This window comes from Hirundo rustica, chromosome Z (genome assembly GCF_015227805.2).
Source record: "Hirundo rustica isolate bHirRus1 chromosome Z, bHirRus1.pri.v3, whole genome shotgun sequence".
Lineage (NCBI taxonomy): Eukaryota > Metazoa > Chordata > Aves > Passeriformes > Hirundinidae > Hirundo > Hirundo rustica.
In genome coordinates this window covers 12,916,677-12,935,726 of record NC_053488.1, presented here as the reverse complement: position 1 = coordinate 12,935,726, position 19,050 = coordinate 12,916,677, and the positions used below count along the sequence as shown (strand labels likewise).

Here is a 19,050-nt window from a genome sequence, read left to right as displayed (position 1 = left end):
GCCCCCACTCCAGGGTTAAAAGGAGGTCACAGCCTTTGAGACAAACACGATTTTAGATCAGAAGAAGTATTTGTAAATAGTACCCCAAATACACTGAGAAGCTTTGCTGATAAAACACCACAGTCTGTGAAAACTCCAGGCAGCAGCAGATGTGTGACATTGGGAGCACTGGACTATTTTGTCTTATGACAAATATCTTCATAAAAAATGCCTTAGAGAGATTCTTCTCCTAAAGTAATGAGTGATTATGTCTAAACAGTGAAACTGACTGAAAATCTCAAATTGTGTCTTTTTATGTTGTTAGAAAGTTAATAGTTTGTAAAAGGAGAGAAGTGTGTTTTAAAGCGTCATTCTGTTTTAGTTTAGGGGTTTTTTTCCCTCAACTTTTTTTTTCATTCTTTTAGTGTGTGTTAATAAAACAACTTTTGTTCATTTTTAAGCTCAAGCCTGTTTTGTTTTTTCTCCTAATCTCTCCCTCCCACAGAAAGAGAATAAATACTAAAACCCCCACATTAATTAGTGTTTCCACCTGGTTATATTAAATTAAGACCATTACAGTTGTATTAATGCAGACAAATGCCACTGGTCTAAGGACACTCCAGAGAACATGTCTGTAATATAGATTTGACAGATACTAACAGAAAAATATAAGGTGATTTACTCTCAGACCCCATACATTTCTGTCTGTCTTGACAGTCAAAACAAAAATTGGACACGTGTTAATACCCTAAAGAAGAAAAAAACTGTATGTAACTTTATACATTTGTGATTTATCAAATACAAAATATTCTGGTCAAAATACCAAAACCAGCAAACAAAACGCTTTAAATACTAGGATAAACTGACAACAGTAAACTTCTGTATGTGTGCAAGCATAGTCAAAAGGAGCTGAAGAACAAAACACTAAGCAAGCTATCCATTTGCGCTACAGTACTTGGCAATCTAATGTTATTCTGAACAGAAAAAAACTTAAGTGAAAGCAATTTAATAGATTGTAAGGATTCTTTACATAACCACATTATTTCCTATCTGCTACTAGTTATGAGCATGGGAGAATTATCACTTACCCCAGGTAAGCATTGTAGATTGTTATATGGTCTGAAACTGCCACAGCCAAAGATGATTTTGCAAGATCTGCTTCATCTCTTCGACCAATAGGTGTAGTAAATGGGGATTTTTCTGTCATAACAGCAGCCAAAGTTGCCTGCAATTATAAAGTACACGTCACTTAGAAGTATTTTGTTATAAGCTCATAGGTTTATAAAACAAATAGCCTTAAGTTTTCTTTAATCATTATCTTAGAATTACAGCTTTGGGTTGCAAGGCACCTTAAAGATCATCTAGCTTCAAGCCCCTGCTATAGGCAGGGACACCTTCCAATAAACCAGGTTGCTCAAAGCCCCACCCAATCTGGCCTTGAACGTTACCAGCAATGGGACATCCACAACTTCTCTGGGCAACCCATTCCAGTGCCTTACCACCCATACAGTAAAGAACTTCTTCCTAATATTGAATCAAACCAAATCCTTCCAGTTCAAACTCATTCCCTCTTGTCCTGTTACCATATGCCCCTTTAATAAGTTCCTCTTCAATACCCTTCAGATACTGAAAAGGTGCCATTAGGTCATGCTGGAGCCTTTTGTCCAGGCTGAACAATCCCAATTCTCTCAGTCTCCTCAAAGGAGAGGTACTCCAATCCTCTCTGATCATCTGGACTCTTTCCAGCAGGACTCATTCCACATGCCTCTTGTGCTGGGGCTACCAGAGATGGATACAGCACTACAGGTTAGTAGTTAGCCTTTTTCTGAAGGCACAGCAGAGGGGCAGAATTGCCTCCCTCCCCTGCTGCCCACACTGCTCTGGATGCCCAGGACACGTTTGGCTCTCTGGGCTGTGAGTGCTGTGGCTGGGCCATGTCCAGCCTCTCACCCAGCAGCACCCCCAGGTCCTTCTGGGCAGGGCTGCTCTGGGTCTGTTCGTGCCCAGCCTGTGTTGATACCCGGGACAGTCCTAACCCTGGTACAGCGCCAGCACTTGGTCTTGTGAGCTCCACATCTGCCCACTTCTCCAGATCCCTCCTGATGGCATCCCATCCTTCAGATGTGTCAACAGCACCCCTCAGCTTGCAAACTTGCTGAGGGTGCACTCAACCTCTCCATCTATGTCACTGATGAAGATACTAAACTCTGGTCCCAGTACAGACCTCTGGGGGCACCACTTGTCACTGATGTCCACAAGGTCTCTGAACCATTAACCATCACCCTCAGGATGGACTGTACAACCACCTTCTTATCCATCTAATAGTTCACCCTCTGAATCCATCTCTCTCCAGTTTAGGTGAGGGACCATGGGAAAGGCTTTGCAAGAAGTCCAGATAAACAAATATGTAAGCCTTTCCCTGGTCCACTGTTGTTACCAGTTCATCAGCTGGGATACATTCTCTTTGACCTTCCCTTTCTAGCTGACACAGCTGTATAACCCCTTCTTATTTGTCTTTGTGTTTCTTGCCTTGTTCAGCTCCATCTCTGCCATGGCCTTCCTCACCACATCCCTATGCAACTGGACTGCAATCCTACAGTCTTTCCAGAACACCTATCCTGGCTTCCACACTGGCTGTGCATATGCTTTTTGCCCTTGAGTTGAATCAGCAGGCCTCCACTCACACCCATCAATTGTCTTCCCTGCCTGGTTTCTTGCACCCGAGAAACACTAGTTCTTGTACTCTAAGAAGAGTACATAATATTTAATTATACTTTATCTTCTACTAAGTTTCAAGGAAAACTCAGCACCATAAGAATTTCCTATATAGAATTCAACACCTGCTTATGTTAAAGCCACTGCTTGCATAGTGCCTTATATGCAAGCCTAAGAAACATCTCAAAACTCACATGAAATGTTTTGCCAAATGACAGTGCAATGGAAGTCAGAATAATCAACTGCTTTAGGTTATACCACATTAACAGGAGATACGAAGAAATTTAACTTTCACTTTCCAGGAACTAACATACTCATGTTTTCTTCTAATTTGCAGTGAATTAAATGGATTAGGTGAAAATGTAAACTATGCCAGAGTCTTAATAAATTACCTACCAATTCATTTGCAATAACTTTGATTATGTTCTTGGCCACAACCTGTGGGGTAATCTAGACTGCCTAACCCACATTCAAGAAGACATTTTCTTAAAATGTCAGATTCCCTGGGATCACCATGGACAGACCTGGAGACCAAGCCTGATCATCCACTGTAGAGAGTACCTAGGAATTTAGAATCACAGAACCATTTTAAGTTGGAAAAGACCTTTACGATCCTTGAGTTCAGCCATAAAGTTATATTATTTCCCTCCATGATGTTTGGGTGCCCTCATCCTAAAGCAAACATTTTAACTAGCATCACATTTTCAAAATACCACATCACAAGAAATCAGATTAATTGCAAAGGAACAATTTTTATACTTTAAAAAATATATATTTATTTTTTTTTACTCACCACAGGATCCAAGCAGCCAAATATAGCACCAAATATAAGCATTTTGCCAATCTTTACATTAACAGGAAGGGCTGCAAGGTGCTGGCCCAAGGGAGTCAGCTTGGGCTCGTTTAACTGACAAGCACCAATCTTCTTCAACAGATTCATTGCATTACCAATTACTTGTTGCTGTGGTGGATCTAATGCTCTGGAAAGAAAATCTTCAGGAGAGCCAAGACTGCATTTCTGTGAAGTAAAGGGACACATATTTCAATATAAAAAATTATTATAAAAATATTCTCTAACAGCTACACAGAAAACTGGAAAGCTCATCCTGCATCAGAAGTTCACATTCCCTCCCTACCAAACAAGCACCTTGCTTACCAGAAGGCTGACATGCCACACATTAGGTTAACAAAACTTCATTGTTTGGAAGGGCTTCATATGGTATGATCACTGTTCAGAGAAGTGTGTTACCAGTGATCACTAATGAGCAGGGGATACGTAATCCTGATGGGATGCAGTTCAGCTCAGTGCTAATTTGCCAGGTTGCTAGTTTTCCCATGCACATACCACTCAATTAAGACATGGTGAGAGGTAATGGAATTTTTCCCTTAAACAGAAATCAATTAAAAGCTTATTTAACAGAGTTTAAAATTGTCAGTCTGAGGCAAATAGGAATCATATAGTACACTATTCTCACTGAACAGCATGCTCGTATTTTACAGCAATCAAGTGCTGAGTTACCCCCCAATCTATGTGAGAAGCCCCACTAAGTAATTGGACTGGATCAGGTCTGTTGTAACAAACATTTGTAGCTACTAGGGTCAATAATTCCAAAACAGGCAGTAACATGAAGCATAATTCCTTCAAAGGCACGCGTAGCATTTTTAGCTAACAAGGCGTATTAGGCTTTTGCGGTCAGGTTTAGCTAATAGGGGCTGAATGGGTGAGTTTGGTGAGAAGCTGAGAGCAGTTCCCCCTACAGCCAGCCAATGCCAGGTAGCTCCAGGGCAGACTGGCTGCTGGCCAAGGCCAAGCTGAACAGTGATGGTGGTCATGCTCACAGGATAAATTATTGCACAGAAAAAAATTGCAGCCAGAGAAGAGTAGGTGAGAACAACTCCGAAGAAAAAAAAAACAAAACAGTGAAGAAAGTAGGGAAGGAGATTCTCCAGCAGCTGCAGCCCATGATGAGGGCTGCAGCTCATTGAGGTCTGTGGTGGATCCCACATTCAAGCAGGTGGATGCCTGAAGGAGGCTGTGACCCCGTGGACAGCTCACACTGGAGCAGGCTCGTGGCAGGACCTGTAGCACCATGATGAGAGGAGCCCACACTGCAGCAGGTTTGCTGGCATAACTTAGCACTCTGAGGGGGGATCCTACATACTGGAGCAGACATGAAAAACTGCAACCTGCGGCAAGGATTCACATTGCAGAAGCTTGTAAAGGACTGTCTCCAGTGGAAGGGAGCCCAAGCTGGCACAGGGGAAGGAATCCTCCCTTCCTCTGAGGAGAAAGCAGCAGCAGAACCAATGTGTGATAAACTGACCAGAACTGCCATTCCCCATCCCCCTGTGCTGATAAAGGATAGGAAGCAGGGAATTGGAAAATAAAGTTAAGCCCAGGAAAGAGGGGTGGTTTTTACTTCTCATTAACCTAACTGATTAAAAATTCAATTGATTTCCACAAATCAAGTCTGTTTTGCCTCGGACAGTAACTGGGGAGACATCTCTGTGTCCTTCTCTCTCTTGCTATGAGTCTTTCATTATATTTTCTCTCCCATCCAGTTGAGGAGGAGAGTAATAGAGGAGCTTTGGGGCCACCCAGCATCCAGCAATAGTTAACCCACCACACAAGATTAGCAAATCTAAAACCAAAAACCATACCATAATATGAAGGCATAATTCCTCCAAAGGCACACGCAGTATTTCTGGAACAGAATATTCCATGAAACTTTCAAACCTGCAACATCATAAAAACACAGAAACATATATATTCAACTAAATCTTTGAAGTAAACTTGTAAATCTGGTTTTCACATGGTCATTCTTTGCAGTTTTTCTCTTGAGAAGCAAGGAAGGGAGTAGCATGGGTAAGTAATTTGTACTTCGAATTAAAGCGTGTTGTGGCTTGGAAAACAAGTTTTTGTCAGAGAGAAAAAGGCAGAAAACTCCAATTTTCAAAACAAGTCTGTAAAATGCTTTCAAACTGAGTCTTTTGCGGGACTAAAAGGCAGAATTCATTGGTTCTATCAAAAGACTTTGTTTCTCAGCTGAAAGTTGCTTCAGGCTTTTACAGAAGCAGGAAAAAGGTTATTCCACTGCACTAACAGAAATGAATTCTGCAATGCCCCCATCTCTTATCCATAGAGATTACCTCCTCATAAACCTACAGATTTGTCTGATAAAAATTGCAAAGTTCAGAAGGAAAGGTTTGCACATATTTGATGTAAGCCAAGCAGGTGCTGTAAAAAACAGATGTTCTACAATTCCTTGTACTGCACTTTTCCTTTAATTATGGTATTTTTTAAAAAACCCACATTATTGAAACATTAAGAATAAAATTAACTTTTATTAAAAGCGTGAAAGATTATTGCAACACCTTACAAATGCAATATTCAAATTCATGTTTTGGTTGAGTGTTTTTTCCACTTTTATCTTTCTGTGAATGAAGTGAAATGATGTGGATTTCAACAAGAATTCTTGGTTTTTCACAGAAAAAAAAAGACAGCATGCGACTTACAGAATTCTGTTAAGTTTACAATACCTGTCTCTTGTGTACATTCGGAAGCAGAACCCATCCCTAACACGCCCAGCTCTTCCTTGTCGCTGCAGAGCACTAGCTTTACTAACAAAGGTCTCTTCCAGGGAACTCATCTGACTGCTTTCATGGTACCTTAAAAATTGTAAAGCAGATTCAGATTTCTGAATTAAAATTTTCATGTATATACAACCTGAGCACTAGCATATTGACAATATATTTAATGAGCAATTATTTGAAAATACATTTAGTCTTGAAAACCAAGCATATCTGGGAGGAACTGTATATTATAAAATCTTGAATACAACTCACCAGTGAAAGTACAAAAACTGGAAAATGAAAGCTCTATTATTTCATCTCCCTGGCAATTCAGAAACATTCTAACAAACGGTGTAGGGATTTTCACATTTAAAGTGAACAAAATATAACTTTTAAAAACTGAGATAGTATTAAAAAAATACTTCCTTCATTTTAAAAACAGTTCTTTATCATAATTATCCACACATGACATCCATTATCTATGAACTTTTCCTTGCTCTTCTCATAATTTGAAACTCAAATACACATCCCAAACCTCTACCCAAAACTTAAATGAGCTCAGCACATTTCTGCATCCAGAACTCTAGTTCCATGAGGATACTACAAAATTCTTGTTCCAAATATTTATATTAATCACATTACGATTGGTGAAAATCAAACTCTTACCTATTTTCTTTTGTTCTTCCAGTATCAATTACAAAGACAACATCTGGAATTGTGATACCTGTCTCTGCTATATTGGTCGCCAAAACAATCTGAAAGAATAATATGAGATAAATAGAAGAACTGGAAAGTCCAACAGGTTTCAACCTTTAAATCAGTATTATGGAGTTAAGTTTGGTTAAAATTTTTTACCCAGAAATGTTTCCTTAAATAATCTGACAAATAAATAAAAGCTATATGACTTGGAAAATGATCTAGTTTTCCCCAAGGAGAGAAATTAAAAATCAAGAAATAATTTCACATTCACATTTTGTTTTATAATCCATCAAAATTAGTGGCTAGTACCTGCCAAAACTGATCAACATTTAATTACATAGTTTGACAGTAAATAAAACTGTATTTTTCCTAGATAAAAGCCATAGCTACTACTTAACAATAGTTAAAATACAGGTAAGTAATAATGAAAAGATTTAGGTCTAAGAATTTGTCCAATACTGTCAAGATTCTCACAGCATAGCTCCTTGCAATTACAGACCACCAAATCAGAACTGTTTCTTTGCAGAGAGGAAATTCTAGTTGTTGTGTAATTCTGTACGATATTGTAACAATTCAGAGTTGCACCCACAGAAAATCTCTTTTTTCAGTTGTGAACTTTGTAAATATTACCTTCCTAACACCAAGAGGAGGTATTGTAAATGCAGCTGCTTGATCTTGTGTGGAAAGAACAGAATGTAAAGCTATCAGCCTGTGCCTAGAACAAGAAATTATAATAATAAATATATACTTACAAATAACATGGAGTAAAAAAAATAAGACCAGCATAATGACAACATTTGGAGAAAGCAACTAGAATAGACAATTGAAAGAGTAAAACTTCGTGTGATTAGGTATGAATGTCTGCTTCATTGTTTTATTACTATATGTAAAAAAACCAACCTAATTAGTTCATAGGGATGTTCTCCTATTCAGTAAAAATGCAGGAAAAATAGTAGTACTGCAGAACTGCTGATTACTTTACAGCAACAGCCTAGCAATAAAGGGAGCTAGGTGTCCTTAAACTTGAGTTTTTTAAATTGTGCTTCCAAGACAAGGACATTACAAATACATGCAACTTTAAGTTTGAGCAATAAAGGCCTTCAGATATGAGACAGCCACAGAGACTGGTATTTTCTCTCCAGACCTTTACATCTCAGTCTATCAACAAATATTTAGCATCTGATTGCAATTGTGCCTTTTACGCAATTGCATTGCTAACTTTTAGTTACCCAAAAAATAAACTTTGAAATTATCTGTCACTACAGCCCTAGGCCATTTCTCTTGGTAGATTCAGATGCTCTGGAGCTCTTCTCAGGAAGTAGTCACTTCCATGTAAACAGTAAGCCACAGAAATCCGTATCCCAGGTATGGCAGTTTCCATACCCTAAGAAGCGGAAAAGAAGTAGTCAAGTGCTTTTGATTAAGTAATTTTGTTGAAGAATAAAATAGTAATAAAAGAAAATTTATCATACCATTCTTAAGTATCTGTCATTTCTGGTTGTACAACTTTTAGATTATAGTAGCAAAAGAACATTTGTATCGCAGTAAAAGTACATTTGTAGTACAATTAGCTCAGAGGTATAACTCTCACTTGCCTTTTAAAAGAAGAGCAAACCTTAATGAATACGTTTGTTGGGTTGTAGCTTAGAGTATTATCAACTTCATTAAAAAAAATATCTTCATTACCTGTCATGCAAGTTAAATCTTCTGTCAGTTGAAATGAGATCATAGAGCTGTTGGATATGAGCAAGGCCTGGTAAAAAGATCAGCACAGCACCTTCAATATTCTTGAACTGAGGACTTCTATCTGCAAAAATTATAATACAAGCATATGGTTAAAAAAAACATGAACTGCAAATGGTTTTACATAACAACAAGAATGAAAACAGGTCCAAAGAACAACCCCAAGTACATAAACTTCTTGAGAAGCGGACTAAAAGTACCTAAGTATGCAAGCAATTCCAAAATAAGTTCAAGGTTGATCTTGTAAGGGTTCATATATAAGATAGCCTGCTGTGTACGATTGCTATATTTTGCATAGTAAGGAGCCAAATCGATACCGGATCCAGACTGGGTTGGGACATACTCCTAAAAAACAAGAGTAACCAGAAAAAAAAAAAAAATCAGATTTTTAGTATTTTAGAAGAACACAGGACAGCAAAAGGTGAATTTGCCATTCTCTTGAAAGAAAGATTGGGATAAGAGAAATTTAGCTAACTTCGCACCAAAACCTGTGTGAGTTAGATTAAATCACAATCACCTACATAATGTGTGTAGGTATCATCTACAACTGTTACACTCCAGATTTTAAAAAAGCTAAAAATTAATGTCTGTCCAAGAGGTAAACAGGCCCCAGGTCCACATCTGGCATTCAACTGGTGTCAGTTCAAACTGGGATAACAAGATGTATACTCTTCTTTCAAAACTCCTACTTTGGGGTGTAAGAAACTAGTTTCACCTTTTTCCCCTCCCTCACCTCACCTTTCTTAACTAATGGTTGCAATGAAAATTAAGAATTAACTAGGTGGCAACTCCTGCAGTGTTTTGGAACAGGAAAAAAGAACAGTTAGCAGCAGAGACATAAATTTCAATTTTTTTAGACATCTTACATGCATAGCCTAGTTTCTAAATCTAGTGGCACTATTGTAAACTATTTCATTGTTACTCAATACACTTAAGGGAGCTTGACACCACATATCCTTCTGTATTGAAGGAAAACCATCAGCACAGCATACCAAACTATTCTTTAACATAGGCATAAGTGTTCGATTGTAGCAGGTTAGATTTTCCGAAGTTTGACAAAATAAGTTGGGGCAGACAGGTATCTTCTCAAAATAAACAGTCTAGATGAAACAGCCTAAGCTGCCAAAGTCAGATGGCACTGATAGAATTTCCCCATCAAGAGTTTTGATCCAAAAGCACATAGAGCTGTCACTGCAGAGTGCCTAAGGATTAACCATAACCTGTTAAACTAAAGAGGTCTATACAACAATATAATGTAATTAATCTCATATGGCATGCCAAGTTGGAGGATCTTGGGAGTTTTTCAGCTAAGAAGGATAAGGCCTTGTCTCTTCTGTTGTTCACTATGTAGGAGAATTCTCTGGGGGAAAAAAAAAAGAAAAAAAAAAAAGAAAAAGAAAGAAAAGGGAAAAAAAAAAAAAAAAAAAAAAAAAAAAAAAAAAAAAAAAAAAAAAAAAAAAAAAAAAAAAAGAAGAAAAGGTTCCCTGCTGCTTATAGATCCAGAGCTATACAAGAGCTGGAGCAAAAATCAAAAGGGTGCAGCATTCATAAATATTAGTTGGAGTGCCATTGTGTCTGTTTTTATAAACAGAAAGAATATTTAATATTCTACAATCCAACCACATTAAATTAAAAGAAATCAAAATTATTAAATAATAAAAACCCCCACAGGTTCCAAGACAAAACTAAAAATGCCTGTTTTACCTGGTGCTTTGCAGTGCTTCCTCCTTTACCAGTAACATTTATTGTTACTTCCTCCTCCTCCTCCAAGAACTTCTGACAATATTCTGAGTCTTTCTCTAGAACATAGCCAGTTGCTTCAATTACATCTTCAACATGGAAAATCTTTAGTGAAAATTCAAAGAAAACATGAGGCATGTCAAAAACTAATCAGCAACCTTTTTCACATTTTAAAGCTTACATAACAAAGTTGAACAGGGCATATCTTTAACATTGTAATAAATCTTGCAAATTTCAACTTAAACCATTTCATGATTTTTGAAAACCTAATCTTAGAGCTGCTACATTTGTTAATGGGCTTCACCACCTGATCACAACATAACCTTTACCATAGCCTATATAACATGCATAAGAAAAACATGTAAAAGTGCAGTGACAAATTTACAGGCAGTGTGGGAGGAATTCTTCAACACTTTCCTTTCTACCTAGGGTTGAACAGAGAAAAACCAAAGTGTCACTGATGGACTGATTGTAACCAATAAATCCATCACAAAAAATAATACAGCTATGTACTCCAAAACCCTAAAGCTATTTTATATTTTCATAAAAGAAAAAGAACTACAAGTCCTTGAAATACTTAAAGATCTGTATTTCTGGTTAAAAAAAAAGTGATATGGATATATTGCCTAGACATTAACCAGGCAAACACTGCGCACATACATATCAAGTGCCTTGCATAATCAAAATAAACATCTGCCTACCTCAACTGGGTAGCTCCTCCCTGAGATCCTTAAAATGGGACAGTGTGAGAAATAGCTGGAAAACTTCTCACTGTCTACAGTGGCGCTCATTAAAATCAGGTGCAGGTCTGAACGCTTATGCAAGATCTCTCTCAAAATAACTAGCAAGAAATCGGACTGGACGCTTCTTTCATGTACCTAGAATAAGAAAAACAGATCTATAGCAAGAATTTAGTACAGGTCAAGGACCAGAACAACTGTAATTTCTGCAGAATAGTAAAGAACTGATAACCTCATCTACTATAACATGAGATATACTTGACAGGAGACCATCTTCCTGAAGTTTCCGAAGCAGGACACCAGTTGTACAGTATAGCAGTCTGGTGGCTTCTCCTGTTCTTGATTCCATACGAATTTGATATCCACACAGGGAATTCTTTAAAAATAAATTAAAAATACACATTAACTTTAAATAACATACAAGTTAACAATATTCAAAATTAAATGAAATTTAGTAGCTGGCAGATTCAGACACCACACAAATGTTAATTAAGTAGTATAGTGAATGACTGCCACACTTCCATACAAGTACTTTCCTTTGTTAAGAAAGGAAAAATACATTAAATTTATACACTGGCAAAAACCCTGGTAAAATTAGGGTTGTTTTTAGGACTCTTTGACAGTTACAGAAATATTTTTGCACAAATTACCTTAACAAATACAGGAATTTAGCTTTCTTCAAGTAACATAATAACTGATGTTGGAAAGGGCCTCTCTCAAAGCATGGCCTCACTCAAGGCCATACTGGACTGCTCAGAGGACTGAGGGGGACTTTGCTTCATCCCTAGTGATAGTGATGCAACACTCCCTGGGCAATCTGCTGAAATCTTTGACCATTCCAGCTATGAAACACTCTTGCTTTACACCAGCCTCCGAAGATTTTAGAAATCACACACGCACACCTACAGGTTCTCAGGTGACAAGACAAAAAGAAACACCCGACATACCAAGAAGTAATTTTCAAGAGAAAATAACATCTAATTGTTTGGTTGTATGAGAAATAATCTTCTCACTTTTTGTAAACAATCCAGCTCCTTGTATTCAATCAAGACAAGAAAAAGAATTAAGACTCTTCTTACTTTTCCTCCTGGTCCTGATTCACAGCCCAGCTCTTCACAAACCCTTGTTGCCAGACTCACTGCTGAGATTCTTCGGGGTTGTGTGCAAACGACGTTACATTTTTTTGATCCTTCATCTAGCAACAAGTCTTCTAACAAGAAATGGGGTACCTGGGTGCTCTTCCCACTGCCTGTTTCACCAGCGACAACAACTACTCGATGTTTTTTAAGAGTTTCTACAATTGAGTATTTGTGCTTAAACACAGGTAACTCCTGTCTCTCCTTCAGAAGCCTCTGATACCTAGAGGAACTCTGCAGCTTCTTAAACAAAATCCTTGAAGGTTCCAAATTATCTGCATCTGAGGTCTCAAGGGAGAGACTGCTAAAGTCCTCATCAGAAACCAAGTTTTCCCAGGAGTCTTCAGGACCCTCAAACAGTTTTGGCTGGTTTTCAGACTGTAGCTGCTGTTGCTGTTTGAGTTTGTTTAACAGTTTAGCAATAAAGGTATCCCGTGGCTTGTTGGTTTCTATCTTGCTTTCCTCTTCCTTTTTCTTTTCGATATCCCTCCATTCTAGCCAGACATCTCGGTAGGTAGGAGGCAGCAACTGATGAACTGACTTCACGTGCAAAAAGCAGAAAAAAATTACATTATGTACTACTTAGAATCACTTATATTTTATGTGTAAACAAACTCCTATGTTTAAAGATATGACAAAAAACAAGTAGGAAACCATTCTAAATACAGAAACTATGAAAGTAGTAATATAAGTGTCAACAATACATCTTCAATTAGATTTCAGTTTTTACAAGACTGAAAGTATAGCTTTACCAAAAAATATTGTTTCTGTATGCTGCAAAGCATATGCAAAATTAGATAAAAACAGATAAATATGTAATGGAAGCAAATAATTTAATGGGAAATACTACATGAAACTATTTTTAGAACTTATATATATACTATAACAAAAAAATGCAGAGGCAGGTTTGACACCAAGAACAATAATACTGCTAAGAAACTTACTTGTCCTTTGGTTAAATGGTAAAGTGCCAAAGTAGCAGCTAGATGTTGTGCTTGCATACTGTCTTCTGTTACAATTGTAGGACACATTACCATCACATCATCTGATGACTTGATAATCCTGACCCTTAAAGAAAAATTTTGAACAGTTATCTCAATTTTTTGCTATAAACAGAAAATACCTACGCAACATAACATTTTCGGCAAATACTCCAGTAGTCACTTTGTGGGGCTTTTTCCTCTCCACAAACACCTCCACTTTCTTCAAGGCAGAAGTACTTATGTACATACAGATTAGCAGTAAGGTTAGGTGCTTTGGAAGAAGGACTCAATGTTTGTGTGCTTTTAACTATTTAGGATAGATCAAGATGACATTTAATGATCTACTAAGATGCAAACATCTGTTTAACAGATAAACAGCAGTCAAAGCAGCAGCCAAATTTCCCATATTCTCAGGGGTGGCAGCCTGTTATTAGTTTTTAGCCTGAGCAAGGAAAAAGGCTCTTTTACTTGGTTCCTTCAAGAAACATTGCTTATTTAGAACTTTGTGTCTGCTTCATTCATACATGGTAATATTCTACACCTCTGTATTTTAAACTTGATTTCTAAAAGAAATTCAAAAGTAAGATACCATAAATTTATGGGCAAAACAATGCAGTATCTTTGATACAAATTTTTACCTTCCACTTTAAATAATCTCCAGGAGGGTTTTGGTATTCATAAACTTGCATCGTCAATTTAATATGTTCAAACCTATCTCACAGGGCTGCTTCAGACTAAGCTTTCATTCAGCAGTACACACAAATAAAAAACCCTTATCCCTGCTTTATGGGATCATTAAGTAGAACCTTATTTTTGTGATCTTGTCTAGGCCAAGCAGCACTTTTGCAGAGCTATCCAGGGTAAAATACCTCCTTGATGGACTGAAAAAGAGTTTGGGTTAAACACTATATTAATATAAATCTCTATCAACAAGAGAAAATTGACTAGAATTTTCGTTATCATATTAGCCAAAAGGCAAACGTAAAGATTACAGGAAGTACATACCTACATTTCCAATATTTTCCAACAGGAATTTTTTCAAAAGCAGGATTTGGGCTCTTTGGAAAATTCTTTCTGCACCAGTCAATCAAAAACTGCTTTGGAGATTTACCAGTCCAGCTTCGAGCACTATAATCAAAATTTCTTATATCTAGTGGCTCTCTTTTTTTCACTGCAAGAGCAGAAAAGTACATTTTAAAGCCTCCTAAAATCTATTTTACATTCCTTTGAAGTATTTTTTACCTTTTATTCAAATATTAACTAGATAGTACAATTTTCTGAAATGTTTTGTAGAAATGCAGGTATTGCTGATACATGACAAAAACTTCTGCTTTTCCTACAGAAGTATCTGTCAGAAAATTAATGACTATTTTGTTATCTTTGATCTCCCAATAATTTTTAAAGTTTCACTGAAGTTTGGTTATTACAAAATATTTTACAGTTTAAAGATTTAAAACAAAAATAGTTTAAAAAGATCAGAGTGTAACTGAAACAGCTACTAGAACTACAACTAAAAAAAAAAAAATCTAATTTTTAAGACATGGCAGCGTGACAATGTAATCTGCTGTAACAATTACATGTCCTTTTAAAGTCAGCTTGGTCAGTGAGACAGATTGTATGCAGATGACACTGAGTCAAGTGACAGTGTTGCTCTGCTGGAGGGCAGGCAGGCTCTGCAGAGGGATCTGCCCAGGCTGGATCCACGGGCTGAGGCCGATGGTGTGAGGTTCAACAAGGCCCAGGGCCGGGTCCTGCCCTTGGGTCACAGCAGCCCCAGGCAGTGCCACAGGCTGGGGCAGAGTGGCTGGAAAGGACCTGGGGGTGCTGGTGCCAGCAGCTGAACGTGAGCCAGGGTGTGCCCAGGGGCCAAGAAGGGCAATGGCACCCTGGCCTGGATCAGCAATGGTGTGGCCAGCAGGAGCAGGGCAGGGATTGTCCCCCTGTGCTGGGCACTGGTGAGGCCACACCTCGAGCGCTGTGTCCAGGTCTGGGCCCTCAGTGCAAGAAAGACACCGAGGTGTGGAGTGAGTGCAGAGAAGGGCAACGGAGCTGGGGAAGGGTCTGGAGCACCAGTGCTGTGAGGAGCAGCTGAGGGAGCTGGGGGTGTTTAGCCTGGAGAAAAGGAAGCTCAAGGTTGACCTTGTCATGCCCTACAAATGCCTAAAAGGAGTGTGTGACCAGCTGGGGATCAGCCTCTTCTCCCAGGCAACCAGTGATACGTCAAGAGGACCGTAGCCTGATTCTGTATCAGGGAGGCTCAGGCTAGACATTAGAAGGGATTTATTCACAGAAAGGGTTGTCAAACATTGGACTGTGCTGCCCAAGGAGGTGGTAGATTCACGATCCCTTGGAGTTGTTTAAGGAACAACTAGACTTTGCACCCACTGTCATGGTCTAGTGGGCATGGTGGTGGCTGGTCATAGGCTGGACTCAACCAAGTTAATTGGTTCTATGGTAGTCCACCTTCCCTTCCGACGATCAGAGCTTGTTCACTCAGCACTGCAAGCCTAGAAAAACAAGAACTAATTCTGGAAATTTGTGGTATGATTCAAGCTTGCACTGAATGACATCCAACATACCTTTGTCTTCCTTTGCAGCACCATCAGGTTTTTCAAGCAAACTCAAATTCAAAGTGGTTTCTTGAGGTTGAGGTGAGGGAGTTTTTTTCTTTTCTGTTTGCTGTTGGTCTGAAATCCTTATAGCTGGATTAAATACTGGATGTTCCTCAAGTACTGCCATTTCTGTCAGAGAGAGAATACAACTTACACCCACCGTTTAAAAAACAACTCTATTAGTTTACATTGAGTACTCAAAACCAGAAACAGTGAAACGTTACTGACTTTTCAGAATTTGACTGAGAAGTAACAGATTCCGAAAAGCCTTCATTTCACAGAGTGGCATAAAAGATAATGAAATAATTTTCAATACAACCCGACTCCAAGATTTAACTGCCTAACAAACATGTAGGCCAGACAATAAAACACAGGTAACTTGCATAGCTCTACCTTGCTGAAGTCGTCTTATTTTTTCTTGCGCCGCCTTCTGGCCTTGCTTGTCTTTGTCCTGCTTGGATATACTTGCTTGTTCTTTTGTTTCTGAGAGCTTGGCAGACAGAAGTAGATACCTCTCATTCTATTTCAAACAGAATTATTAATCACAAGCTGAATATGGTATGCCTGTCACTTTCAATGACCTTCATAATAAAGTGAGGGGGGTTTATCCTTTATACCAAGCTTATGCAATGGGGAAACAATGAGTTTTTATTTAACTAACAGTCAAAACCACCACCACCACCACATGCAGAAGTATCAGACATGTCAGATTTTAGAAAGACTTCCAAGAAGCACTACTCCATCTTACTGGGTCAAATTTTTCTTCATCTGTCTCTTTCACAGATTCATCCTTTTCTTCATCACTCTGTTGCTCAGCATACTGCAAAATCCATTCCTTCATAGTAAAGTCTTTCTCTTTCCTCACATTCACTTCCTAAGAAGAGCAACAGAAATTAAAAGTAATGATAAAGTATGTGAAAGCAATGTTTTTTTCTGCCAGCACCCAGGAACTACTGTTAAGGTTTTATATATAAAATATATATACATATAACACGTAAAAAGGGGACCAAGCTTTCCCAACCAGGGTGAATATCTAATTAAACACCTAAATAGATCTTAACACTAGAACAACTATAATTACTGTAAGCAATTAAATAATTTGCAGGGAATCTTTTTGTTTTCTAGTTTAAGATTTAACAACCACAGAAATAAAAACACTGACAGTACATAGGAAAAAACTCTCATAAGTTGTCAAGTGCGCCACATGTACATAAACAGAATAAACCCATTACAGGATAAAATTAATAAATTAAGCTATGGAATCACAGAATGGCTTGCACTGGGAGGGACCTTAGAGATCATCTCATTCCAATCTCCCTGCTATAGGCTGGGACACCTTCCAGTAGACCAGGTTGCTCAGAGCTGCATCCAACCTGTCCTTGAATACTGCCAGGTACGGAGCATTAGCCGTTTCTCTGGGGAACCTCTTCCAGTGCCTCATCACCCTCAGAGAAAAGAATTTCTTCCTAATACCTAATCTATATCTCATAAGATTCCCAGTGCTTTACGGCAAAAATGAACTATGAAGAACCTTCTAGACTCCACAGGGAAAATACCTTTAAATTACCATTTCACTGAAATTAAAATGCAGGTGACAATTATTAATCTCACAACATTTTCATAAGCTTTCTACGTGTTGGAAATCAATGCAACTCCTGTATTTTAGGAAGTTTTCTTCTCTCTTCCCTGGCCCTAAGTAACTACAGATTAGATTTTCAGATTACCTTCGTTTCCGGGCCATCTTCTTTCTTTTTCTTATCTCCTAAGTGAGGTGGCGTTCCACGTTGTGACACAGCAGGACAAAATTTTGCTCTAGGTTTTTGCTGCTGTTCTTCGAATTGCTGGCTAAAGCCCTCAGGCAAAGCATCTTCAAAATAAAAAAAAACCAAAACACATCACTGAAAATATCAATAATAATTACAGGAAAATATTTTAAACTGTGTTGGGAGCCAACTAGAAGAACATAAACGGAAATAAAATTCACATTTCAGCATTTATGTAAGATAGATATATTTGCCTGTTGGACTTCCACAGAACTCGAAGTGTAGGAATAGGAAGACCACAAGACTTCATACACTAAAATATTCCAGAACCAGTCAGCTGTCCATCTAGGAGAGAACACACTGTTGCGACTACTAGTCTCGGAGAAACATTACATTTAATTACTATTACAAAGCAGTAATGCTTAGCAGGTCCTGTTTCTCTTCTGTCAAAAACTATTTTCTGTCACCATACTCACCATTGGGAAGGTTTAAACAAAGCCAGTCAAGTGCAGAGTGGAGATCACCACCATATAAAAGTGTATTTTTCATTGCCTCTTCAATGTGTTCAGTTTTAAAAGAGAATCTTTGTAAAGCCATGTACACATCCTATAAATAAGAAAGCCAGAAAAAAATAAGATTTAATCTAGCAATCTAATATAGCCTTGCAAAGTTCTATTTCCCACATATCAGAAAGCCAGCATTAAAGAGAGATAAACAATGTGCATTAATATATTAAAAAAAAGCAGAAAATTATGTTCTGCAGAATTTATAACATTTTCTTTCTAAACATGCATGCATATTTAAAAAAAAAAAATCTATATTCCTGCCTCTCTATACAATGCATTTTTTAGCTAAGTAAAGACATAACTGAAATTTTCCAGGTATATGAAGTCAAAAATGTAGAAAACCTAAAACATTCAGATTAAGTACTATTCCTCTATCTTGCCTGAAAGCTCTTGATTTTAGTTCCTGAATTCATAAAGATGTGCTTTTCCTAATAAGCATAATTCTTGATTTCACTGACTAATCATTAATACAACTACTGAAAAACATGCTCTACTGGCTTGTACTGCGCACAGTACAATTCTGTAATACACACAAGTATAAACACACCTGATAAAAATTACAAAACTAACTTTATTCTAAATAAACAATGAAAAATAAAATTTTGAACTGTACCTGTAGTTTCTTTGCAGTTAATCTTTTGGAAATCATTCCTTTGTCGTCATTTTGGTTTTTATGGTTATTGATCACATCGATAATTCTTTTCTCCAAATTACCATTTATCATTACCTGTAAAGAAAAAAAATGAATTGATACAAGGTAAACATCAGAAGTTTTTATGACATGTCAACGCTCGTCATGAC

At 37.8% G+C, this 19,050-nt stretch overlaps 1 protein-coding gene across 2 annotated transcripts in view; it reads right to left on the bottom strand.

The window, feature by feature from the left end:
* Nucleotides 1-19,050, bottom strand: part of DHX29 (DExH-box helicase 29) — a 31,680-nt gene that overhangs the window by 8,234 nt on the left and 4,396 nt on the right. For both annotated transcript variants that reach the window (XM_040089807.2, XM_040089806.1), the window contains exons 3-22: nucleotides 18,863-18,976; nucleotides 18,160-18,289; nucleotides 17,645-17,787; nucleotides 16,669-16,794; nucleotides 16,314-16,440; nucleotides 15,888-16,049; nucleotides 14,314-14,479; nucleotides 13,270-13,393; nucleotides 12,269-12,865; nucleotides 11,422-11,565; nucleotides 11,151-11,327; nucleotides 10,414-10,554; nucleotides 8,910-9,054; nucleotides 8,653-8,773; nucleotides 7,597-7,681; nucleotides 6,934-7,022; nucleotides 6,235-6,363; nucleotides 5,356-5,431; nucleotides 3,488-3,712; nucleotides 1,068-1,204 (exon numbers count right to left, since the gene is read on the bottom strand). In XM_040089807.2, the coding sequence (XP_039945741.1) occupies nucleotides 1,068-1,204; nucleotides 3,488-3,712; nucleotides 5,356-5,431; nucleotides 6,235-6,363; nucleotides 6,934-7,022; nucleotides 7,597-7,681; nucleotides 8,653-8,773; nucleotides 8,910-9,054; nucleotides 10,414-10,554; nucleotides 11,151-11,327; nucleotides 11,422-11,565; nucleotides 12,269-12,865; nucleotides 13,270-13,393; nucleotides 14,314-14,479; nucleotides 15,888-16,049; nucleotides 16,314-16,440; nucleotides 16,669-16,794; nucleotides 17,645-17,787; nucleotides 18,160-18,289; nucleotides 18,863-18,973 (3,155 nt within the window). In that variant the 5' untranslated portion in view covers nucleotides 18,974-18,976. The remainder of the gene's footprint in view (nucleotides 1-1,067; nucleotides 1,205-3,487; nucleotides 3,713-5,355; nucleotides 5,432-6,234; nucleotides 6,364-6,933; nucleotides 7,023-7,596; nucleotides 7,682-8,652; nucleotides 8,774-8,909; nucleotides 9,055-10,413; nucleotides 10,555-11,150; nucleotides 11,328-11,421; nucleotides 11,566-12,268; nucleotides 12,866-13,269; nucleotides 13,394-14,313; nucleotides 14,480-15,887; nucleotides 16,050-16,313; nucleotides 16,441-16,668; nucleotides 16,795-17,644; nucleotides 17,788-18,159; nucleotides 18,290-18,862; nucleotides 18,977-19,050) is intronic.